Here is a 26,802-nt window from a genome sequence, read left to right as displayed (position 1 = left end):
TTGTAATCTGTAAAAAAACAAAAGAAATAGTATTTTTCAGTTCACCTCACACAAGTACTGTAGTGCAATCTCTTTATCATGAAAGTGCAACTTACAAATGTAGATTTTATTTTTTGTTACATAACTGCACTCAAAAACAAAACAATGTAAAATTTTAGACCCTACAAGTCCACTTAGTCCTATTTGTTGTTCAGACAATTGTTCAGACATACAAGTTTGTTTACATTTGTAGGAGATTATGCTGCCTACTTCTTGTTTATTATGTCACCTGAAAGTGAGAACAGGATTTCACATGACACTGTTGTAGCTGGTGTCATAAGATATTTATATGCCAGATGCGTTAAAGATTCCTATGTCCCTTCATGCTTCAACCACCATTCCAGAGGACATGCGTCCATGCTGATGACGGGTTCTGCTTGGTAATGATCCAGAGCAGTGCGGACCAGCGCATGTTCATTTTCATCATCTGAGTCAGATGCCACCAACAGAAGGTTGATTTTCTTTTTTTGTGGTTCGGATTCTGTAGTTTCCACATCAGTGTGTTGCTCTTTTAGGACTTCTGAAAGCATGCTCTCAGATTTTGTAAGGCACTTCAGATTCTTAAACCTTGGGTTGAGTGCTGTAGCTGTCTTTAGAAATCTCACATTGGTACCTTCTTTGCCTTTTGTCAAATCCGTAGTGAAAGTGTTCTTAAAATGAACAGCATATGCTGGGTCATTATCCAAGACTGCTATAAAAAGAAATATATTTGGCAGAACGTGGGTAAAACAGAGCAGGAGACGTGCAATTCTCTCCGAAGGAGTTCAATTACAAATTTAATTAACTCATTTTTTAATGAATGTTTTCAGCCTGGACGCTCGATACAATCCAAGGTAAATGTGTACTAAATGTAGTTTAGCATGCTGTATAAAAAAGTATTTGATATTCAGACGTGCTCTAAAAACAAATTATTATAAACATCAAAGTCTCATCCAACATAAATATGTTTGACTATGTGTGTGTATTCAGTGATTACAATTATATGACCTATTATTGTCTATTCTTTTTTATAAATTACTGTCATTTATGCTTAGTCTGTGTTCTATGACTGAGGTAATAGAGTAGTTGCTTTTTGAAATCTAAGTATTAAGAATGTGATAGAAGCAAAGTACACATGTAGATTACAGTAAAAATGCTGTTGAGCCAGATAAAATTATTATTAATAAATGAATGTGGGTTAAGTTTGTCTTTTTTGTCTTAGGAAAATGAAAGGTTATACAAGCAAATGAAAGAACTCCAGATACAAAACAAGAAAAATGAGGAACGGATGTTTAAGGAAAATCAACATTTAACATCTGAGTTAGCGTCCTTAAGGTGAGTGTGTTTAAACTTCTAGCCTTTAAAGACATGTAAATTCAGAGTTAGTTTGAGGGCTTGTGTGCTAGTCTGCACTAGTGGGATACACATTTGTCTTCGCTAGTATTTTGTGCACTAACTGGCCCATGTGGACCTTGCAGTTGGGCACTTAAAATTCCCTACTGTGCATTAACATAATACTGTCTGAAACGGGACAACATTAACATGCACGAGGGAACTTCTAGTGCACACCAGGGTCCACACGGGCCAGTTAGTCTGCACTAGCTTATCACAGACTAACTCACCATGCAGACAAGCCTTCAGTAAGCAGAACCATAAGAGCAGAACTAGCAAGCCGGTCAGATACCTTGTTGTTTGGTTTGTTTTGTCATAGATGGTGATAGGTGACTGGTGAGCTCCTATTCCATTGAAATTGGGAGGGGGTGGAAGAAGTGTCCACATTTAGTTCTTAGCCTTCCCTTTTCTGTTAGAGACCTATTGGAGTAAATAGGGCTTGTAGCTTAGATGGTTGTATTCTAAATCTCAAGATTGAATGTTTGTTCATACAAAGAATGGGCCACAGAATTAAATGAAGGCCGGGGCGAGAGCATGCCTTTTGGTAGTATAATTTTATCTGCCATGTTAAAATGTTTGGTTATTATTATACATAAGTATTCTCATAAGATGAAATTCATCAAGCAGCTCAGGTCACAGAAGACCCCAGTACAGAGGAATCACCATGCTGAGGTTGTGAGTGACTGAGCAGTGGTTACATAGGGGGAATCTCCCCCTTTGTAAAACTGGGATCTGTGTCTGTAACAGCATGGAGGGTCAGCAACCATGCAAATCCAGTATTTACAAATCTTTGTATAGGAGCTCACAGCTGAGCTTAATTCATGGGGAGTAGATTCTATCCCCCGACTTGCATGTGGTTTTCCTAAGCAAAGGTTGCTTATTTGGAGTTTATGGGTCTATTTATGCTACCAAAAAAATCCACGTCAGCGAGTCTACGAGTCCAGGTCTACAGTTCATGCTGCAGCGCTACCAATAACTGTGTAGGCATTCATGCTTCAGTTGGAGCTCAGGCTCTGAAACTTGGGAGGAGGGGTGGATTTCAGAACCTGAGCTCCAACCCAGGTGGGAACATCTATATGGCTTTATTTAGTATGAGCCCAGGTCCGTAAACCCGGGCTCTGAGACTCACCACTGCAGTGGTGTTGTGTTTTTTTTGTTTTTTTGTTTTAATTGCAGTGTAGACACAGTGGCTTATGCAGGAAAGGGGGTAGATATCACCTTTACTGATTTTGATCAAATAATGACTTGTCTTCTTTTGTTTATCTAATTATCATTGTGACTGGTGCCTGGGATGGGCCACACTGAGAATGCCACAGTCAGGGCAGACTGCAAGAAATAGGCCAGACCGTCCTGCCAAAACTAGTGGTTTACTCTATAGTTAGATTCACCAAGCCAGTAACAAAAGAACTTCTGCAGTACCACACCTAAGTATCCAGAAGCCAAACATAGTCCCCTTTAGGCATTCCAGCCGTTGGCTCCCATCCAGTCAATCCAATCTAATATAGTGAGAGGTTATTGAAACCCCAATTAACCATATGTGAAGTTCTTCCTAATCCCAATGGATGAGAGACATATCCCAGGTCAGTATGAATCTCAGATCTTACCCAAATATCATGCTGTCGCCAATCCTTAATAAGCCTTTAGTTAGTTTACTAATAAAAGAAAAGGAGTTATAAATAGTTAATAAATCATATACATACAAATGATTGCCAAGTCTTTATATCAGGTTTCAGCAGTGCTGGAATAGACTGCTGGCATGTAAAATCTCTCTGGTAACTCCCAAAAGATTGGAAGGTCCTCAGTCCATAGTTCAAAATGCTCCTTTTAGTTGTAAATCCACAGTCCAGAGAATTAAAGCAGGAAAGAGGCAACACAGGGATATATCAGAGGTCTTTTATTTGTATTGCAATGTGCATGGAAGTCCCAAACAAAGCCCACAGCACCTGTATGTTGAAAGTTACTGGTCCAAAATGCAGCCCAGGATCATATGAGCATATCACATGCCCTTAACCTTTGGTACTTAAACGCCGGGGGAGGGGGGTGGCGGCCATTGACTCCTTGCCATCTGAGGCATCCTCCAGAAGAGCCATCTGGACAGGATGAGTTTCTTCAGTAGTCCATTGTAAGAGCGGAGTGTCCTTGCGAGGCCATCACGCACAGCTGTCTAGCCCTAATGTAAATTCTGTCTGGGGGTGTCACCCAGGAATACAACACCTGTGTAAGACGTAAGTACATAGCCAGTCTTCATAACTTCAGATACAATAATGATACATTCATGTAAACAAGATAATCATACTTAGCAAATCTTAACTTTTCCATTGACATCTGACAACAATGATACAAACAGTCATCTTTCTTATACACAGCATCACAATCATCAAGTTAGCATTTATGAAGATGGATGGACTGGTGTCTGATATCCCAGGAGTAATTTTGGGCTTTGTTTTACTTATGTATTTCAGTGCTTATTCTTTTTTTAATGATTTAAAAAAGAAATATTTGCCAGAATTTGTAGACATGATCCTTTCATAGGGAAACCACTGAATGTGTTAATGAAGCAGAAAGCTACGTAAGATCACCAAACTGCATAATGTTCTCTTTTGTCATTGTTCCATTAGAGAACAGATGGATAAAAATAACTTCCTTTCACAGTTAGAGCAGGATTCTAAACCAACAAGAAACCAGAGTTTCACAGAACTGATTTCAGAACTTCGAGTAGCACAGGTAAGTGGATTTTGTGTTCCGGAATTGCATACCTGTTTAAATATTAATCTCTCCATGTAAAATAAATATATCCATTGATACCATAGACTTATTGTGTAAAGTAAAATTGGAAATTTTGTAGCATATTTCCTTATGCTAAAATAATGTACCATTTTATAGTCTTTATTAAAAACCTGTCTTGCTTTAATACTTGAAAATAGCATGAATGAATAATCAATTGAATGCACAAAACTAGCCTCCAAAGATGCCTTTCGCCATTATCATCTCTGTGGGTGCTTCAGTGGTTATCCTGAAATGTTCTATGAGAATGATGGCAGCCAGCAAGGTGGTATGCAGACATTTACAGGTGCACATTTTGTTGAGACACCGATAAAAAATACATGCTAGTCTCAGGCAAGTTTAGTGTAGTGTTTAAGGAGTGTTTTTCAGTTAGGTTCTAGATGATAGCTGGAGGGTGGGTGCCTTTGCCAGTTCAGAGTTTTGAACTGTTTCTGTATTCTGCAAGGGAAGGTTTTGCTCTTGTGATAGACAGCCAAAGATGTCATTCCTGAGAAGATAAATTTACAGATACAGGATACCCTCTGGATTTTCCAAAACCCTATTATTTGAACCTTTGCTTTATCCCTTCCTTGTCCACCAATAGAGCAGAGACCTGGCCAGAAGGGAGGCCATCCTTCTACTAAATAACTCCTGCAGCAGCGCAGGGAGCCCTCTGTAGTCCTGCTGTCATGGGAGTGGGGCCATGACAGCAGAGCTGCAGAGGGCTCCCTGTACAGCCAAAGGACAGTGGTGGTCCTGACAGGGCAGAGCCTAGTTCCAGCTGGGGTTCCCTGCTGTGCTCTCCCATGACTACTATGCCCCTCTTCTCCCCTGCCCCAGGGCATCTTGTGCCTGCAATAATCAAGAAGGAGCAGCACAGGGAGCCCTCTGCAGCCCTGCTGTCATGGGAGGGAGTGAGCAAGGCTCCCTGCTCTCTCGATTATCTAAACTCCCCATTATCTGAATAAAATCCATGTCTCCCATGCTATTCGTATAATTGTCAGTATACTGGAATGAGGGCAGATCTCCCATTTTAAATATGGAGAAGCTGAGGCAGGAAGATTGTCACTTTCTCAAAGCAAAGGAGAGGGAACAAGTCTCTCTGTTGGGTGGTCAGAGTGTGAGGTCACATCGCACTCAAAGGGAAAGACCTGGCATCTTGGAAGAAAACCAGTAGGTTGTAGAAAGAACCATATCCAGCCAGCAAGTGTTCATAGATCTCACAAGGAGGCATGTGGATTTCTGAGAAACCATCCTTCTCATTCGTTTCCCTTTGGACTTGGGAAAGCAGGAGACCTAGAAGCAAATTGTTGGTTTGAAGGGTCTCCAAGAAGGCATAGCCGGAGTAAGGCTAAAGGTTAGTGCTCACTGATGCAAATGAAGTAGACTGAAGTTTGGGAATGGGTTTATGTTCTTGATATATGTAAACTCATATTTTTTGCCATTGTGCCGAGACTAAAAAAAGTTTGTTTTTTTTAACTGTGGTCTACTTACAGACTGAATCTGGATTGTTTGGCTTCTAAGACTGATCTAATAAGAGCCTGTTATGTTATAAGAGACCTCAGATTCAGCCTCTATTGCGTGACTAACCTCATATAGTCTTCCTGCACTGTATTGTAGAAAGGATACTATCCAACATAGACAATCACATCGGCTGCTAAGGGACCAGTGCAGCAGCTGTGATTCATCTTATGATGGAAAAACACCAGTTACTTTTTTTTTTGTAGAAAACGTTGGTTTATTTTTCTTTACATGTTTTCTGTGAATATTAAGAAGGAAGAAGCCAAATTGCTGGAAGAGATAAAACGGCTTAAGCAAGACAAACAAGCTCTTGAAGTAGATTTGGGACAAATGAGGAGAGAGAGAGATTTGGCAAGAGCCCAAATTGATTCTACTTCAGGTAAAGTACTCATTTGTGGAGGCTCTCATTCCAGTTAATAATTGGATAATTGCTCTTTACCTGTGTTTCACTAAATAAATGTATATAACACTTAATTATTTGTAATACAGAAGGGCTTAAATAAATGTGATATAAAGGCTTTTGAAATGCTCTTATATTTGAAAACTTAATTTGAGTCGCACCTTTAAATTTTAGTAAAGAAAAAGTAGTGGCAAAGTGCCTGAAATATATCTGAGAAAGCTTTGTTGCAGATTTCTAAGAGGAGTATATTAAATCAAGTATTTTTGCCTTCTAGGTGAAAAATCTTATGAGATAAAGATTATAGAAGAATCATACAAACAGGAAATCAGTCTTTTGAAAAAGAGACTTCAATGGTATGCAGAAAATCAGGAGCTTTTGGACAGAGATGCAAGTCGTCTTAAAGATGCAAAACAAGAAATTGAGAAATTGAAACTACAGGTGATCACAACAGTTCAAGGTTTATTTTTGTGAATTAGTATTTATAGAAATAGTGTCCATAGAATACAACTTGTTTTTTCAGTATATGTTATCTATCTTATTCTAAGTGCAGTATTGGAATACGTCAAAATCTTTTATTTAAATACTGAGGGCCTGATATGGAGAATGTACATTTATTATGTGTAAAATGGAGGATTTAGATGTATGAGAGCTTAAAACTGTTTTTATTTGCATTTGACACTTCAGTGGCATTTCTGGAAATAATTCTAAATGAATAGTTCTTTAGGCCATGCAAATCATTGACTAAGACTACCAGATAGGAGTTACGTTATTATACTAACATTTGAAAAACATACCATACTGTAGTGGTTAAAGCAGTGTTACCCAAAGTGCGTGGCATGCATGCCTCAGAGGCTGAAGGAAATAGCTATAGGGGACATGGACAGGCTTCTCAGTCATTCTCCAGAGTCAGAGGAAGCTTTATTTTCTTGAGGGAAAAGTCTCTACCTGTAATGGTTGAAAAGAAAACCTTTCAAAACATGAAACAAGTAAAACCAATGCAGAGAGCCTGAAGCAATATCTGTGAGTGTGAACTGCCCCATTTATATCAATGGACGCTAAGTCAGATGCCAGTGATACTATTTCCCTGCTCATGAATGCATGTAGAAAACAGAGGAAGTATTGTATTATAAACATCCTAAAGTGGGGGAGGAGGTTGCAAAGTAAGATATATGTAGGCCTTTAACAACACATGGTAGGTGGGGAGGAGCTGTCATTGGTTTCATTTTCCTCAAAGTAGGCTCATTTTCAAACATTTGGGAAACACGGTAAGATTGCTCTCATTTGGATGAACAGTTTTGTGCATCAAAGGTTAAACTTTACACCGAAGCATTATTATTACCCACGTTTTTAGAATAACATCCACCATTGATGCAGTAGATAATGGGAATGTGCGTTCATTTAACGGTCCAATATTTCTCTAGCAATGCATTGGAATATTAATATTCACTGGAATCTCCAGATATTAGACTTGAACCTTGATGGCCAAATTTTCTCCTGTGACAGAGCTTTTCTTGGTGATGGGGAGAAAGGGGCGCGTCTGGTTCGGACTCCCTAAACCTCAGATATAATTTAGATAGATGCTGCTGGGCATCTCTAAATTGCATCACTGAATGCAAAGCTGTGAATGCTTAAATTGTGCCCTTAACTGATCATACGTCAGTGGAAGACATCATAGCTTAGCTCTACCATACCACCCCCTCCTCTGCATGTCAAGAGAGTGGGGGGGAAGAGGCTCAGGGCACAGACCTGGCAAAAATTTGCTCCCAGGGAGTTCCCTTCATAAGGGAATTCTCTGCTAGATCTCTGCAGCTTGGTTACAGTTCCGTTACCCCATCTGGCACAAAGAGGCCATAGCCCAGCGTGAGAATATAGTTCATAGACTTCTATCAGACAAACTATACTGAAAACTAGGATAGACTTCTGCACTAGTCCTGTTCAAATATGGAGCTCTTTCATTATAGTTAATTTGAAATAATTAAAATATTTTAAATAATTTTTAATAATTTTAAAATATTTTCAACTGTGCTAATGAAGTGAACCTGTTGCATATACTTTTTGTAATGTACCATTGAATATGTTGGATAGGTTGATAATCTCAGAACTGAAGCTGGGAATCAGTCTGGGCAACAGAAGAAACGTTTAAAGGACAGAGCAGCAGATGCAAAAAAAATTCAAGATCTCGAGCGACAAGTATGTAATAACGTTACTTTTCTCAGTGTTTCATAGCTTGTGAAAAATACAGTAATGCTGACTGCTGTTGAGAGATCTTGGCAGAAATATCAAGATTACACTTTGCTGTATTGGAAAAGTCCCATGATAAAGTAAACATTTTTTGTCCTCATGGAACTGTCTTATCTTGACATTACAAATATTAATTCATTTATGAGAAATTGTTCTCATGCTGGGACAAACCCTAAAAGTGATAGTATTTCAAGCGGCAACTTACTTTATCAGTACACTTTTGAATTCTTATTTCCATGTCTAAAGACTTTGTTTGAATATTTTCTTCCCCTCACATCCAGGATGAATGTTCTGGGGCCTACAGTGAAGTAATAATGGCATTAGTCTGTTGCTTGGAGAGTGATTTGGATATCATATGACTAACACTGAGATCATGGTAGAATCAAATTAGTTGGTGAATAGGATGGGAGGGAAAAGGAAAAAGAGCCCAGAAAGCCGTGAATATTTTGTTTTATATCACCCTGAAATTTCAAAGTATCAAAAAGCAAATGGAGGGTGCATTGAAGTAGTGTCCTTCTCTATCTAAAATAATCTGAGTATAAGAATAACCCATTTAAATCAAAGGACATCTTAGAAAAAGATTGTTTAAATCAAACTACTAAACCCACAATGCAGCTAATGAGTCCTGTCTGACTATTTCAAAATCGAAAATAAATCCCTGTTCTTGCATTGGGGTTGTGGTGCGTGCCTGCTTGCGCATGTGCCTCTGTATCTTTTTAAACATTGTGTCCTCTTTACAAATCATCCCCCAGCAAATTGCCACCTTCATCTTTTTTAAATGAATGGTAATAAAGTAAGAAATAAGAGATTTTTAATTCAAAATCCAGGAAACTGCTTTTTGAGATGGTCAGTGTCTGACTGTTGATCACAGAAGTGTAATTATATTTTTTTAATGAAAATTTATCCTACAGCATTTTTCTCTAGATATAAATGTTAAGGGTTGAAAGTACACTGGTGGTAATGCCTTCACATAAATAACTCTGTGAAATGTTTTCCTTCAAATGCTTCTCTGTATACATTCCACTGATGGTGTACATGCAACCAGTACCGTGTAGTGCCTGCTGGTGGCCACTCTTTGTACCCTGTGGGTCCTCATGCTAACCAAAGGCATAAAGGGTAGGGCTGAGCCCAACTTTGGCAGTTCCTTCTCTGGCTACAATTTGGAATTTGCAGTGTTCATGTGACCTTTTCGTATGTAAATAGTTAGTTATAGATAGTTAGAGATTTTGTAAACTACTAAATACCTAACATTAATGGTTTAGTGTTTCCTTTCTTCCCTTTAGAAGGAAACTTGGTTGTTTGTTTTTGCCTCAGGGTTAGTGGCTTATCCTGGTACCAAGACTATCTCTTCACTGCAGAGTTAACTTAGGCCATGTCTACACTACCACTTCTGTTGGTAAAACTTATTTTGCTCAGGGGCGTGAAAAAATAACACACACACACCCCCCACTGACATAAGTTACACTGACAGAAGCGCTGGTGTGGACAGCGCTATGTCAGTGGGAGAAGCTCTCCCACCAACACAGCTACCACTGCTCTTGGAGGTGGTTTTATTATGTCAACAGGAGAGCTCTCTCCCGCCAGCTACACAAGTGATCTCACGGTGGCACAGCTGCATTGGTACAGCTATAAGCTCGCTAATGCAGACATGCCTTTAGGTTCTTACTTCGGTGTTATTCCTTTCTGTCCACACACAAAATACATATACCTGCATTTGGTGGTGCTTTAAACCCAATCGGTCTGGCCTAGATAGGGGAATAGGCTAGAAGTGGCTCTCAACCTTTTCAGACTACTGTATTTCTTTCAGAAGTCTGATTTATCTTGCATACCCCAAGTTTCACTTAACATAAAAACTAATTGCTTACAAAATCAGACATAAAAATACAAAAGTGTCATAACACATTATTACTGAAAAAATGGATTATTCTCATTTTTACCATATAATTATAAAATAAATCAATTGGAATATAAAAATATTGTACTTGCATTTCAGTGTATAGTATATAGAGCAATATAAACTAGTCATTGACTGTATGAAATTTTAGTTTGTACTGACTTGAGACCAATGGTCCATCTAGTCCAGAATCCTGTCTTCCGGCAGTGGCCAATGCCAGGTGCTTCCGACTTCACTAGCTCTTTTTATGTAGCCTGTTCTAAACTAGGCAAATGTCGAGATGAGTTGATGTACCCACTGGAAGACTTTTGTGTGCCCCCAGGGGTACGTGTACCCCTGGTTGAGAACCACTGACCTAGAGCTTGGGTGCTGCTTTCACTTGGTCTGAGAACCTGCCCACTTTGTAGTGAGGACACCAGCTAGATCACTCAAGTGCTGATACTCCTCTAGTGCCTTCTCAGAATCCCCCCCTCTGTGCCCAGAGGATAGACAAGTTCTCCCACAATTCACTGAGAGAGAATCTGAGAGTAGCTCAGTTTACTGAAGTACAAAGAACTATGGAATATGCCTCCAGAAGTCAGAGCAACTTACCTGAGTGAGTGAAGCACCAGTGAGGACACAGTAATTCAGATATGGCTTTAGGGTCACTGTTCACAGCTAGGCTGGGCTAACTTGGTTGCTCAGACTGAGGTGCTGATGACCCAAGTAAACTTTTTAGTGATGACAATGCCCTGTGACTGAACGTACATCTCCAGGCTTTAATAATTGCTCTTTTTGTAAGGCCAAACTTTCTCATTGATTCAGTTACTTTCATACCAAATACTTGTGTTTGGGTGAGGGGCACATTAGAAAGAGAGGGATGTGCCTTCTGTAAATCCGTTTCTAGGACGGGGTGGGCAAACTTTTTGGCCTGAGGGCCACATCGGGGTTGCGAAACTGTATGGAGGGCTGGGTAGGGAAGGCTGTGCCTCCCACTTCCCGCCTCCTGACTGCCCCATCAGAACCCCCAACCCATCCAACCACCCCTGCTCCTTGTCCCCTGACTGCCCCCTCTCTGGACCCCTTGCCCCTAACTGCCCACCTGCTCACTGTCCCACCTCCTATCCACACCCCCGCCCCCTGACATGCCACCTGGGACCCCGATCCATCCATTCCCCCCCACTTTGTCCCCTGACCGTCCCCTCCATGGACCCCCATCCCTAACTGCGCCCGACTCCCATCCAACCCCCCTCCCTGTCTCCCTCACCCCGCTGGGACCCCTCGACCCCTCCGGGACACCACCGCTTATCGAACCCTCCCTGTCTCCTGACTGCCTCCGCCCCATCCAACCGTCCCCTGACTGCCCCCCGGGACCTCCTGCCCTTTACCCTATCCTCCCTGCCCCCTTACCACACCATTCAGAGCAGCAGGACAGGCTTATTGGAAAGCTGCGCTGCCCACGCAGGGCGTGGCTGCGGGGGAGGGAGGACAGCGGGGTAGGGGCTGGGGATTAGCCTCCCCGTCCAGGAGCTCAGGGACTAGGCAGGACGGGCCCGCGGACCGTAGTTTGCCCACCTCTGTTCTAGGAGAACCCAGAAAGCGAAGGAGTTTTGTTGGAAAATGTTCCTTTTGAAGAGTATAATGCATCCCTCTTCAGATCCTGGGATGCTTGTGGCATAAACCTCTGAGCACTCATCATCTAAAAGTGCTCCACATGTGGACCTGAAGTTCCTACTCCTAAAGATCCATCGTCCTTGCCTGGTAAAATCTCGGGACAGAGGGCGATGAGTTCTAGGTCAAGCCATAAATCTTCTCAAGCCTCAGACAGAGTAGCCCAAGGCCCAAAATGGGTATGCTGTCCCAACCTCTCAGCAACAAGGACCCCAGTACTGTTGTCTACCCTGGTACCAATGTTATCTACTCATCTGTCTTCAGTACCACTGTATTCTGTACCAAAGTCCTGTGTGATGTCAAAAGACCTACTGGTCTCTTTGGTATCGGACACGCCTCTATTAGGCTTCGTGAAGGAGCTTAATCCCAAGTACCAAACACTGCTCCTATACCAAAACCAAGTATATCAACACTTCATCCAGAGCACAGTTTGAGGGCAGTCCAGGCACACCAGATGGCACAGTTCCTTCTCTCCAGAAGGACGATACATTTTTGTCAGACTCTGAGGGAGGTAGGGAAGTTTCACTGTCTCTAGGGGTCTAAATATTCATGTTAGTAAACACCCAAGGAGGACTTGAGGGCAGAGTCTTATTACAATAGACATAGAAGTTCACACCCATGGGTTTCGCATTCATTCATTAATGAATGTTTCTTGGAGCCACTAGTCCTGGAATCCCCAAAGGGAGAGGCAATCCTTGTTTTAATCTGAAATGGCACACTGGATCTGGTCCAAGAGGTGAATCTAGCTGAACAGCACTGTAATAGCAACCATAATGTAATTAAATTTAACATCATTGTAAGGTGGAGAAAACCAAAGAAACCCACCACAGTAGCATTTTAACTTCAAAAAAAAATTTCCACAAAAATGAGAAAGCTAGTTAAATGGAAATTAAAAGGCACAGTCACAAGATTGAAATGCCTGCAAGCAGCATGGAAACTTTTTAAAAACTCCATAACAGAGGCTCAAACTAAATGTATATATCAAATTTAAAAAAACAGTAAGATGACCAAAAAATGCCACCATGGCTAAACAGAGTAAAAGAGGCAGTATGATACAAAAAGACATCCTTTAAAAGTTGGAAGTCAAATCCAATATCACACAGTTCCATCATCTTCCTCTCACCCTTCTCCTAACTAGGTACTGCTTGTTAATCACCCTCAGTGGAATACAATAGGTGTCATCACTCGAAGAACAGGAGGAGGCTACATACCTGTAATTGAAGTTTCTTCAAGATATGTGGTCCCTATCTGTATTGCAGTCCCACCCTCCTTCCCCTTTACTGTGGATCAATTTGATTTGTGGTGGTGAATCACACCACACCCTGCCCTTACTTGCCTCACATGATGCAAGGGCGCATGCGTGGACCAATAGACACTACTACTTTCAAAATGTCCAGCTCCAGACACATGGCACGTGTATAACCCTCAGTGGAATTCAGATAGGGAGCACACATCTCAAAGAACGCCAGTCACATGTAAGAAACCTCCTCTTGGAAACCATTAGACAAGGGATAAATAAAAAGATAGAAAATATATAATATAGAAATCCATGGTATGCCCACTAGTTGAATACTGCTTGCAGTTCTGGTCACCCCATCAAAAAAGATACGTTAGAACTGGAAAAAGTACAGAGAAGGGCAACAAAAATGGTATGGAACAGCCTCCATACAAAGAGAGATTTAAAAGACTGGTACTGTTCAGTTTAGAAAAGAGATGACAAAAGGGGGATATGATTGAGGTTTATAAAATCATGAGTGATGTGGAGAAAGTGAATAAGGAAGTGTTGTTTACCTCCTCAAATAATACAAGAACCAGGTGGACACCCAATGAAATTAATAGGCATCAGGTTGAAAACAAATATAAGGAAGTACTACTTCACACAATGCAAAGTCACCCTGTGTGATTCATTACCAAGGGATGTTGTGAAGGCCAAATGTATTACTGGGTTCAAAAAAGAATTGGATAAGTTCATGGAGGATAGGGCCATCAATAGCTATTAGCCAACATGGTCAGGGATGCAACTCCATGCTCTGAGTGCACCTAAACTGGGACTGGATGACAGGGGATGGATCACTCAATAATTGTACCTTTCTGTTCATTCCCTCTGAAGCATTTGGCACTGGCCATTGTTGGAAGATACTCGGGAAAAATGGACCATGGGTCTGTTCTACTATGGCCATTCTTATGTTCTTATTGACAGTGAAAACCACAATATTTATTTATCAAATCTCTATTTAACGAGTTATATTTTTTTGACAGATTAAAGAAATGGAAGCAATTTTAAAAAGAAGGCATCCAAATTCTTTACCTGCTTTGATATATGCTGCTGCTGCAGCATCTGAGGGAGGTGGTGACATTTCGGCTAAATCCAATACAATTGATTTCCTGGAAAGAAGAATAAAAAAGTTAGAAACAGAACTTGAGGGGAAAGATGATGAAGCTAAAAAAAGTCTACGTGCTATGGAACAACAGTTTCAAAAAATAAAGGTAACTAACTTAAGGCTATCAGCATCAGGCCCTTACATTGAGTGGCAGTGTATTCCACAGATAGTGAAGAATGGTTCTACTGAATGTAAGGGTATCTGTCTCTAAGTATTAGCATTGCAAAACGAAGGAAAAGATAACATTTGGGGAATATTTTGGGGCCAGAAATTCCAAAGCTTTGTGCATTTAAAATATAGTCATGTAAAAGCATTTTGAAACTGACAGAGGAGGAATTAAACTTGCAAGAGAGATTGCTTGGGTTGTCTTAAAAAACTTTTCATAAATAGAGGAAGGGGACTTGGTCCTACAGGATACAGAGCGGAGGTACACACATACTGAGCTGCACACACAAGTGAAATAAGTGTGCAGGCAGCAGTGGCATAGTCCACTTACAAATTGCAGTCTCTTCTGCATGTTGAGTCAGAATCCGTGCCCCCACCTTTTTCTTCATGGATGTCCAGGACAGAGAATTGTTAAGTTGGGGGTTCGTGGACTGGGGATTCTTGCAGAAACTGTCCTGGGCCCTGATTTGCAGCATGAAAAGTAGGTGTTAGGTTGCCATTGCCCAGGAAAACTTATACTTCTGCCAGGATCTTGGCACCATTTCTGAAATCCTGTGTTGGGAAGTCCTGCTGGTATGGCAGTGGGCTTTGTTCCACAGGACCTGTTTTGGTCGCTGCTTACCTAGCAGGGAAGGAGAACATGGAAAGACTGAATCAGCTGGAGATAGACCCCTTTTGAGTAAACCTTAGCACTCACCTGAATGAGAAATTACCAGCCTTCTGCTTGTGACACCAGGAGAAGAAAATACGTTTCTAAGGTTTGCCTTCTCCATCCAATTGAGAGAGAGCTTTCTTGTGTATCTATCTACTAGTACCTCTGAAACAGAATGTCCTGACAGAGCTCAAGAGAGACAAGGGTTTAATGATCTTGATTGCCCCATACACACCCGGATGGAAAGAATCATCTTTTTGTTCTGTTTGTACATTCTTGTCCATGATATGGGTCCCTTAGGATATGGCAGTGGGCAGTCCCATCACAAACTATTAAATATTTGCAAAGTGGAAACTAGCAACAGTTAAAATGCTATGTTTAACAAAAATATGAAATGCTCTGAATTTCTTAGTGAGCCAACGTGTTCTTAATGTTAAACTGAGAATGGAATGTTAATTTGTCTGTTCAGACTGATAGTTGAATAGAATAATCCAGCACAATAATACAATGGGAAACACTCATTTTCCTAATAATTGGCTTTAATTATTTATTCTCTTTCTAACTGTTATAAGGTGCCCATCTATCCTTACTAAAAATAGTTCCTTAGTTTGCTGATATACTGTGCTTTTTTGTTGCAGGTAGTCTTAATGAGTTATTACATTCATGAGGCTGCTTTCTGAACTACCTAATTTATAGTGTTGTAAATATTCCTGGTTTTGTTATATATAATATGTTAAACATTTACTTAAGGTGCTTAATCCCTTAATTTATACAAAAAAGAGGGAGTAATAGATATGCAACTCTGTAAATTGCTGTTTTTTCCCAGCTTCAGTATGAGCAAAGACTTGTAGAGCTTGAAGAACTCCTTGCCTATAAATTGATGAATGAACCACAAAAACCGCATGACAGCAAAGCCAGTTTTACAGCAATTGAGCAAGAACTTCGTAGTGTAAAGGAGAACCATCAGATCACAGTAAAAAATCTTCAAACAGAAATTGAAAATCTTAAAAATCAAAACTCCCAGTTAGAACTCAAAAAATGTGAAAGAGATGATGAAGACTTACAATCAATAGAATACCAAGTGGAACAAGCTCATGCTAAAGCCAGGTTGGTAAGACTAAATCAAGAATTAATCACCAAAAGCAGAGAGATACAGGACCTAACAAAAACTGTGGAGAGACTTCAAAAAGAGAGAAGGACGATGTTGTCAAACCATAACTCAAGTGACAAAACTGACAATAAGGAAAAGTCTACAGAAATTTTGAAAAAGGATATTTTAGCAACAAGTAAAAGGAATGCCAGTACCAATGAACCCTTCCCAGACACTCTTGATGATAAAATATACCAGCCACATAACTTTGCCGATTCCCATATTTCAGAAGTTCTGCAAGAAAATGCAAGGTTAAAAGATGAGCTAGAAAGACTGTCTCTAGAAATGAGCCAGCAGAGAGTGAAGTCTCAGGCAACACTGGCTTATTCTGAAAGTAACATACGAAGGTAAAACAGTCATCTCATGCATTTATTAAAACATTGGAGTCTTGATGGGAGATCAGTAATGATACAGTGCCTTTTGACAAATAGATCACATGTATGAATCCAGCTCACATTAGTAATGACCTAAAAGCTGCTACCTTCTCATGCTACCATCTAACTTAGTTGGTGGTTTCTCTACACATATTCATAGTCAAGTATATACGTGTCACAAAAATTGCCACCTAAATTAGCGCTAATTGGCATCTTTCTGGTCATAGATGACTGGATAAAATTGATGTTTTTGAATGGACGAGAATGTGAGGCAAAGTGTGCTTCCCTCACGGGAGTCCTTACCCTCATTTAGGAACAATATGATGAGAAGAGGACTTCTGTGTAGTATAGCACTGCTATTAAGCCCTCAGGCAGGTCCAGATGAGTGCTTTTTAATAAATCTAGAATTTGTTATGGCTTTGAGTAAGAACAAGCTTATTTAATATAAATTGTTGCAGCATGGATGCCTTTGTCTTTCATCTAATAGTGTAATACTAATATTTATAGCCCAAATCTTCAAAATTAGACACATGCATAATTTCATATACAGTTACAGTTACAGTCACACACATGGTGTTTGCAATCTTTGTAACTTCTAAGAAATGAAGCGTGTGCAATTTTGAAGTTATGGGGCCTATAATTTAATTATTTTAAATGTATAAGCATATATAATTTCGTTGCTACAATTTTGGGGAACAGCTATATTTATAGCTTTCTTTTACAGGACAAAGGAAGATACAGCAGAATACATTGCAGCTCTAAGAGCATCCCATCAGAGAGAAGTAGAGAAAATTCTTTGTCAGCATGCAGTGGAACATTCTGCTTCTAAAGTAGCTGAACTAAATAGCAAAATTTCAAGACAAGAAGTAAAATAAAACAGTTATACACCTATTGTCCTAATGAATGTTAAGAGTTATTAACTATGACTTTAACAGAAAATGGTCAAAATTTGTGATGATTTAGAAATTAAATATTTTTAAAATAAGTCCCATTTCTAAAAGAATATGACATTCTCAACAAATATATGTATATTACTTAATAAAAATGTAGAGAATATACAGGGCATAAAGATATGATATGATGGAAATATTTTAAATTCAAATCCAGTACACAACCAATTAACTGCATAACTATTGGGTTTTGTACAATACAATTACTATTAATATTAAGATTCAAGAAATGCTTTCATATATTTTAATTCTAAGATTCAAGAATTGATTTTATGTATTACTTTGAAGGTTTTAAAATCTGTCAGTGTTAATGAGGAATATTTAAAATATTTCCTTAGATCTTAATAAGACATCTACAAGAACAAGTTAATGAGCTGCACAGAGATCAAGAGGCCCTTGCAGTTTCACAAACGCGAGAGGAAATCTTGCAAAAAGAGGTAAATGAGAGGTTTGTTGTGATTTTTTTTTCAGTTTTGAGCTATCTGATTATAAAACAAGAAATCTTTTGTTTTATTTCTAAAAGATTTTTATATTATTATTTCCAATAATATAAAATGAAAGCAGCCTGCAAAAATCCAAGCTTGTGTCCACTTTACCTTACCTTACCTTAGTCCATCCCGTGTTTTGCTGCACATTGGACTACCCACATTTGCCATCCTTGCCTGTCAACTGCCCTTCTCTCCAAATCTTCCCATTTTATGTTGAGGTGCTTGGTGTCATTCAGAACTGTTCATTTCTATGTTATTTGCGGCCTTTCTTTCTTTCTTCTTGCGTTTTCTGGTTTTCATTCAAGGGCGGTATTTGGTAAGCGTTCTTTTTCCATTCTCAGCACACGTCCCAACTACTGTCGTCTTTTGTAGATTATTTGTGAGAGGGTGCCTTGTTCAGTAATTTTTCTGACTTCTTCATTTGTCTTCCTATCTCTATATATTATTCCCAATATTCTTCTCAGACGTTTGTGATGAAATGTATCCAGCTTTTGCGTATCTTTCTTGGTAAGTTGCCATGTCTCACTGCTGTATGTTGTGATGGCAATAACAATTGCTTTGTACACGTTCAGTTTTGTCTTGAGGGAGATGTTTTTGAGTTGCCAGATGTTTTTGAGTCTTCCAAATGCAGCGTTTGCCTTCCCAATTCTTCTTCTTCTTCCCTTGGAACTAGTACCATCTTGGCTGATGGTATTTCCAAGATACGTAACATTGTCCACTTTCTCTAGTTTCTCTTCTTCAATTTTGATTTCTGTCCCTATAGTCCCCATTAACATGACTTTACATTTCTTTGCATTGTATTTCAAACCCATCTTCTCCATTACTTCATTTACTTGGTTTGTGCATTTTTGTAGTCCATTGGCATCTTCATTGATAAGAGCGATGTCGTCAGCAAAGTCTAGATCAGATAGCCTTGAATTGTTCCATTTTAGGCCATATGTACTACTGTCGCATTGTTTTAACACGTAGTCAATGACTAGCATAAACAAAAAAGGAGACAGGACATACCCCTGCCTTACACCTGTCTTGATGCTGAATAGCTTACTCAATCCATTTTCCATTTTAATGCAGCATTTTGAGTTGGCATAGAATGCCTGCATAATGTTAGTTAATTTTGTTGGAATTCCATATTGTTCCACAATTTTCCGCATTGTTTCTCTGTTTACTCTATCGAATGCCTTTTGAAAGTCCACAGAATTGATGGCAAGACTGCCTTGGAATTCAGTTGTGTTCTCAGTAATCCATCTCGGTGAAAATAGCGTCTGTGCACGATCTCCCTTGTCTAGATCCAGATTGTTGTTCATGTACGATGGTATCCATCTTTCCTTTCATTCTGTTCAGGAGTACTGCTGCTAATACTTTTCCTGTGACAGATAGAAGTGTTACTCCCCTCCAGTTTGAACAATTGTTTAGGTTTCTTTTCTTTGGTAACTTGATTATGATACGAGGGTCCATTCTTCTGACACTTTCTCCTCCGTCCATATTTTGTTGCACAGCGAACAGATGACTGATTCCATGTCCATTTTAGGTCTTGGTAAATTAAGGTGGTTAGCATTAAGTTTAATAATTGCTCTTTATCTTTGTGAATTTTAATTGGTTGGGATAGGATAGGTATTTATGTGAGCAAAGAAGCAGAACATGCAACAGAAAATTTAACTTACATAATGCTTGTCCATTTCGCTTTGATCTCTAGTATTTGATTCTGTGAAATCATGATTAGAAGTGACTGATGTGTGTGAAAACTGCTCCATTGTGATAATTCAGATGCAATTAATTTTTTAAGAGGCTGGTGGTTTGTTGTTTTTTAACTAAGTGGGAAAAGAAATTGACTGGACTGTCAGGTAATATACGTTTTTAATAGACTCCTTCCCATGTAAAGATACTATAATTTGTTGTTTTTAATAGAGATTAAAATTTGACTATCTCAGAGATTTTACAGAAAACTCTATTAGGTCACCTAGTGCAGTGCTTCCCAAAGTGTGAGCCATGGCTTCTTTGGGGAACCACAAAGAATTCATAGGGGAGACACAAATGTTTGGAAAAAGATTTTAATTGATATGCCTGCTTTTGTTTTTCTAATTAAGAGATTATTAAACTAGGCTTAAAAATCACCTGCATCTTATCTATAGGCCTGTGTCTTATGCAGCTGCTGCTGCCAGACTGTGAGCCTCTTTGCCCTCCATTCCTGCTGGGGAAAGTGTTCATCAGGAAGTCTCTCAGCTATAAAGGCCCTGCTGGAGCAGAAGGCAAAGACAGGCTTCCACTGCTGTCAGCAACTTCATCAGCACATATGGAGGGGGGGAAAGGGGCTGAGGGATAGACAGGGGCATCTTATCTTCCTCAGGGAATGATTTTTACCAAGTTCTAAGCCTACATGTAGCAAATGTTTGGCTGAAGATCATGGTTTTAATAAAGTTAAACAGAAATGGATGAAAAATAGACAATACAATAATTACATGATGTTTTGGTTTTTGTGTCTCAGTATTACTGTGGAAAGTCCACAGTCACAATGTGGTGTTTCTTTGCATACATTAATGAATGAAAGTGTGAGGCCAGGGAAACTACAAAGACATTTATTACCCAAACACCTGGAATTTGTAAATGAGAGCTGCACCTTGTTTTCCTTCAGAAACCAACAGAATTAAAGTGGCAAACAAAAAGTCATGTCTAAAGAAGCAACTGTTCTTCTTCGAGTGCTTGTTCACGTCCATTCCACATTAGGTGTGCGCACACTGTGTGCATGAGCGTTGGAAACTTTTTTCCCCTTAGCGGCTCCTGTCGGGCCGGCGGGGGGCCCCCTGAGTGCTCCAGTTCCTTCTTACTGTCCGTGGCAGCGTTGGAACAACCCCTCTCTCTCCTATGAGAGTAGTCCCTTAGCCTTTCTCAGAGTTGGATAGCTATTATCAGTTAGTTAGCAGACCTTTGTTGTGGACACTTAAGTGATTAGGTGCTTGGAGGCTTTCAGCGCAGGCCCACGGGTTTAAGGCTTGTGCCACTTGCCGCAAGCCTATGCCAGTTAGTGACCCCCATGACTCGTGTCTACGTTGCCTGGGGGAAGAGCATCAAACTGAGCGGTGTAAGATTTGCAAGGCGTTCAAGCCAAGAACAAAGAAAGAAAAAGACTTTTGTTTGCAGCAGTTGTTGATGGAGGCCGCATTGCAGCCACCAGGCCGGGAGCGCCCGACGTCGGCTCCAGCTTCCTCGGTGCGTAGTGCCCTGGAGCCGTCGAGAGACCCAGCAGGCATTTGGACAAGCTGTATGATTCATCACTATACTTTGGTATTGAAGAAGTTGCAACCTAAAATACACATGGCCCTCAATATTGTTTTTAAAATTGTAAATTTTATAAAATTCCGGGTAGTGAACACACATGGTCTTAGTACAATGTGTGAAATGATGGGCTCTGACTACTCTCAGCTTTTGTTTCACAGTGAAGACTGGGGGTTGTCATGTATGAAAGTTTTACAGTGTGCCTTTAAATTGCAAGACGAAATCAGAATTTTCCTCCTCTGGAAAACCGACCTTGCAGATTATGTGTATAATATGGACTTCTTGATTATATTAGCTTATGTGGTAGGCATATTTGGCAAATTTAATGCACTGAACTTGAAGTGTTAAGGTAGGAATACCATAGATTTTATTTTAGCAATACTTCAATTTTTTCCATTGTAAGGTTTTAAATGTTTGAAATTTTAGTAATCTTACCCATAGCCCTTGCTGCTGTTTCTTTCACATCTTCTATAACGGTATGTGCTCAAGCAAGAGGAGTTCTTGTGCTTTATCACAACTTTAAAATGTCCTTCTAGTGATGCTTAATCTTCATCTTCTATGAATCTTAAAGTTCAGCTCTACTCCGAAAAATGCCTATGTAAAAAATAGCACCTTCTTACTCAAAAGATCTATTTCTAGTGTGTCCTTTTATTACTGGTGATGATATGTAAGAAAGAAAGACTACTACTTGAACTACAGATTCCAGGTTGAGTTTGAAGGGCTGACAGTTAGAAAAAACATAATTGTATTTGTAAAGTGAGTAATTTGCATTAGAAATCGTTGAGACTGTGACTTTTCAAGGTAAAACTTCACTTGCCTTTTTTTGTTCAGTTTATGTAATAACTATTAATGTTACTGTAAAATAACTTTTAACCATTTCGTGCCTAGAATCCAAATTTAGTTAAACTGGAAAATAAAACAAATGGAGGCTGCAAATATGATTTGTCATTACAGGGGAATCACTATTAGCAGTCTTAAATGGGATGGGGTTGAGCTTCATCTATTTAAACTATCAGTGCCTTAAATGAAGATATGGACATTTTGGGAGAGCCACAAGTAATTCAGGTATTTTGAATGCTAATCTGCCTCTGAATTGCTGTGCACAGCCATGCCGCATTAACGACACCAATCTGTTAGATAACAGATTCCTAGCTTCACTAGAAGACAACTTTGACTTAAAAATTTGAGACTTTAACCAAAAGATGCCCTCTATTTGGATCTGCTTCTACATGGTACTGCATGAGGATGTGAACATACCGATTTTTGTAAAAAGAAAAGGAGTACTTGTGGCACCTTAGAGACGAACCAATTTATTTGAGCATAAGCTTTCGTGAGCTACAGCTCACTTCATCGGATGCATACCGTGGAAAGTGTAGAAGATCTTTTATACATACACACAAAGCACGAAAAAATACCTCTTCCCACCCCACTCTCCTGCTGGTAATAGCTTATCTAAAGTGATCACTCTCCTTACAATGTGTATGATGATCAAGTTGGGCCATTTCCAGCACAAATCCAGGTTTGTGCTGGAAATGGCCCAACTTGATTATCATACACATTGTAAGGAGAGTGATCACTTTAGATAAGCTATTGCCAGCAGGAGAGTGGGGTGGGGGGAGGTATTTTTTCATGCTTTGTGTGTATGTATAAAAGATCTTCTACACTTTCCACGGTATGCATCCGATGAAGTGAGCTGTAGCTCACGAAAGCTTATGCTCAAATAAATTGGTTAGTCTCTAGGGTGCCACAAGTACTCCTTTTCTTTTTGCGAATACAGACTAACACGGCTGTTACTCTGAAACTTGTCATACTGTTATTTGTAACTGGTCACCTCCAGCTATTTTGAATTCAGAATAGTAAAGAATGGGGATGAGTGGGGACTCGCAGAATACAGCAATACTGGGTATTAGATTTCAGGAAAGCAACATTGAGAAATTAAGGACTCCAGAAAGTTCTGATGGAACCTTTTTGAAATGCACAAGTGTACATACATACTGTGGAAAGTATAGAAGATCTTTTTATACACACAAAGCATGAAAAAATGGGTGCTGTATCTGTACAAGTTTTTTCATGCAATTGACAGATTTCCACTCCATATGGCTAAATGCAGTGCCTTGCATAATGACAGGTTTCAGAGTAACAGCCGTGTTAGTCTGTATTCGCAAAAAGAAAAGGAGTACTTGTGGCACCTTAGAGACTAACCAATGTATAGATAGCGGCTGGAGGAACAAAGATGCATCAAACTGCAGTACCACTTAAAAACACAAGGAACAGAAAGTAACCTATATAGCAGGCTTAGCCAAACCGTGGCTCGTGAGCTGCATGCGGCTCTTTTACAGTTAAAGTGCAGCTCGCGGAGTCCCTCACACCTCCCCCCATTCTCCGCCTACCAGACTGGTTGAGGGGGAAGAGCTCAGGGCTTGTGCCCTGTGGCAGGGTAGTGGGGCTAGGGGCTTCTGGCCAACGGGTAGGGGGGCCCCTGGGCTTCAGTCCCATGGGAGTGCACTTGCCAGGGCTCGGGGCTTTAGCTGGAAGCCCCGAGCTCCAGCAGGCATCTCCCGCAAGGCTGAAGCCCAGAGCCCCGGCATGTACACCCTGCGGGGCTGAAGTCCCGAGACCCCCTTCCCCGCAGGGCAGAAACCCGTAACCCCAAACCCGGCCGCAGGGCTGAAGCCCCGAGCTCCAGCAGGTACCCGCCCCCACTTATCGAATTTCTGAAGATTGTCCTTTGTGGCTCAGAGGGTCAGTCAGTAGCCTCTTGAGAAAATCCCTCAACCATTCATTTCCCTCCAAAACGAAGTTTTAATTCATTGATGAGGTAATTTTCAGATTATTAGTTTAAAGTTGTAACATTAGATAAGAGGAGATGTTAGCCCTGTGTTATATATTCCAGCACTACCTTTTCTAACATTGTTTGTCTCTGTGCAAATTGTCTTTTTTTTAAAAGTAATATGTAGTCTGTATCTGAAAACTGTTGTGAAAAGTTATTTCTTAGTACATTATTTTATTATGTAAAAGGAGAGAAGGGCTTTAGTTTACAATTATACATTTGTTTCCTTTACAGAAACTCCTCGCTTAACGCTGTAGTTATGTTCCTGAAAAATGCGACTTTATGCAAACCAATGTTAAGCAAATCCAGTTTCCCCATAAGAATTAATGTAAATAGGCGGGGGTTAGGTTCCAGTGAAATTTTTTTCATCAAACAAAAGACATTATATACAGTATAAGTTTTAAACCATTTTAAACAAACAGTTTAATATTATACACAGCAATGAGTGATTGTGAAGCTTGGTTGAGGTGGTGGAGTAAGAGGGTGGAATATTTCCCAGGGAATGCCTTGCTGCTAAATGATGAACTAGCACTTGACTGAGCCCTCAAGGATTAATCCGCTGTTGTTGCATCTGATGAAGTGGGTTCTAGCCCATGAAAGCTTATGCCCAAATAAATTTGTTTGTCTCTAAGTTGCCACAAGGGCTCCTTGTTGTTTTTGCTGCTGTTAATGTAGCCTCACACTCTACAAGGCAGCATGGACTGAGGCAGGAGGGAGGAAACACAATAGATGCAGGGCAGTAGCTGCAAACACTTCCCTGCAAAAGCTGAACATGATGATGAACCCACGCTATCCAGCTAGAGCGCACCACTCCCTCCTCTTGACAGCGATGTACAGGTGCTGACTTTCCAAAGTGCTGGGGGTTGCATTTATGAGAGAGAAAGAGAGAGAGATGCATTGCCCCTTTACCTATGCTGACCCCCCTTCAAGTACGTTGCCCTTTTAAGCAGATCAGACAGGAAGCAACAGCTTCCTGCAAACTCCCCTGTTCTGTCCCGGAGCCCTGTGACTGTCCTGTCCTGCACTTTATGGAGAGGGGCTATGGTGCGGGCAGAGGGCAGGAGCAGGGGGACATCCTGACATCAGCACCCCTCTTCCCCTCCCCCTCTTCTCCCCTCTTCCCCCCCAGGAGCAGTTCCGAGGCAGAGGGCCTGGCAGGAGCAGCATGGCAGTAGGGGGAGGGCCACCTGAACTGCTGCTGGGCAGCTGCGGAGCCACATACCTTACAGGGAATTTAGGGGAGCTGATGGGGGGGGGGCTTCCGCTCCCCTCTCCCCCCCAGTTCTAATCCCCAGGAGGAGGGGTTGCTCTTCCAGAGAATCCTGCAAGCAGTGGACAAAGCAGGCAGCTACCAAACAACCTTAGAAGAGAGCATTGCACAACTTTAAACAAGCATGTTCCCTAATTGATCAGCAACGAAAAAACGTTAACCGGGACAGCGTTAAGTGAGAAGTTACTGTATTTGTGGATTAATTAATATCTCAATGTGCTTTGAGTAAAAAATAAATAATTTGGACTGAGAAAATTTGGACTGGTTAAAATATATTAGGAATAATTATACATTGGCTTGGAGAAATGGACGAGTAGATCATTTTAATCTCTAATTTCTCTGATTGTGTGATTTAAATTAAAAATATAAGCCAACACTTACAAATGTGAGGTCCTAAAGCTACGCATCCAAATCCCTGTGTTGATTTCCGAGGTGCTGTGTGCCTGCAGCTTCCTCTAAGCATCTTGGAAAATCAGGTCACTTATATTTAAGAGCCTAAACAGAGATTTAAGCATTCAGGTTAAAAATGTTTTCCTATACATGCATTTACTTTTGTTTGCCATAATTTCTAGTGTGGTGGTCTACATGTAAGTGGTAGCAAAACATACTGAATTCAGGTGGCAGGTTCAGAAAGTCCTTGACTGAAAGGGTCCAACGTGGTCCCAGCTCTGCAAACTGTTACTCATGAGTAGTTGTCCCATTGTATAGGTAAAGGTTTGTAGGATCAGGCCCTCTGAGGTTCTTTGTCAGCAGGAGCTGCATGAGCTGGAGAGTAAGTGGTACCTTCCAGCCCTTTTCTTGGCAAATGTATGAATTTGCATTGAGAGTTCTGAAGGAAAACGACTGCTAGCCATCCTCCACTGGACTTCAGAAAAGCAGACTTTAACTCCCTCAGGGAACTGATGGGCAGTATCCCCTGGGTGGCTAATATGTGTGGGGAAAGCAGTCCAGGAGAGTTGGCTGTATTTTAAAGAAGCCTTATTGAGGGCGCAGGAACAAACCATGCTGATGTGCAGAAAGAATAGCAAATATGGCAGGCAACCAGCTTGGCTTAACAGAGAAATCTTCAGTGAGCTTAAACACAAAAAGGAAACTTACAAGAAGTGGAAACTTGAACAGATGATTAGGGAGGAGTATAAAAATATTGCTCAAGCATGCAGGGGTGTAATCAGGAAGGCCAAAGCACAACTGGAGTTGCAGCTAGCAAGGGATGTGAAGGGTAACAAGAAGGGTTTCTACAGGTATGTTATCAACAAGAAGGTGGTCAGGGAAAGTGTGAGACCTTTACTGAATGGGGGAGGCAACCTAGTGGATAGATGATGTGGAAAAAGCTGAAGTACTCAATGCTTTTTTTGCCTCAGTCTTCACAGACAAGGTCAGCTCCCAGACTGCT

At 40.5% G+C, this 26,802-nt stretch overlaps 1 protein-coding gene and 1 long non-coding RNA gene across 8 annotated transcripts in view; one reads left to right on the top strand and one right to left on the bottom strand.

Moving 5' to 3' along the window:
- Positions 1-26,802, top strand: part of CEP162 (centrosomal protein 162) — an 80,636-nt gene that overhangs the window by 46,791 nt on the left and 7,043 nt on the right. For 3 of the 7 annotated variants that reach the window (XM_048845103.2, XM_048845101.2, XM_075126562.1), the window contains 9 exons: positions 1,241-1,353; positions 4,029-4,134; positions 5,947-6,073; positions 6,369-6,532; positions 8,180-8,284; positions 14,139-14,366; positions 15,904-16,574; positions 17,326-17,467; positions 17,890-17,988. In XM_048845103.2, coding sequence (XP_048701060.2) covers positions 1,241-1,353; positions 4,029-4,134; positions 5,947-6,073; positions 6,369-6,532; positions 8,180-8,284; positions 14,139-14,366; positions 15,904-16,574; positions 17,326-17,467; positions 17,890-17,988 — 1,755 coding nt within the window. Of the gene's footprint in view, positions 1-1,240; positions 1,354-4,028; positions 4,135-5,946; positions 6,074-6,368; positions 6,533-8,179; positions 8,285-14,138; positions 14,367-15,903; positions 16,575-17,325; positions 17,468-17,889; positions 18,000-18,503; positions 18,547-26,802 lie in introns of those variants that run through there. The other 4 variants (XR_007355912.2, XR_012667604.1, XR_007355913.2 and 1 more) reach the window with 4 other exon arrangements.
- On the bottom strand, positions 6,534-25,886 carry LOC125634416 (uncharacterized). The gene is made up of 6 exons (XR_007355915.2): positions 25,791-25,886; positions 21,745-21,903; positions 14,757-15,047; positions 14,188-14,264; positions 8,541-8,633; positions 6,534-7,039 (listed from the first exon to the last, which is right to left on the bottom strand). It is a non-coding gene; the product is annotated as an uncharacterized LOC125634416 (long non-coding RNA).

The sequence above is a fragment of the Caretta caretta genome, chromosome 3 (assembly GCF_965140235.1).
Source record: "Caretta caretta isolate rCarCar2 chromosome 3, rCarCar1.hap1, whole genome shotgun sequence".
NCBI classification, from domain to species: Eukaryota; Metazoa; Chordata; order Testudines; family Cheloniidae; genus Caretta; species Caretta caretta.
The sequence above is the reverse complement of the archived record's forward strand: the minus strand, read 5'-3'. Positions and strand labels throughout refer to the sequence as shown.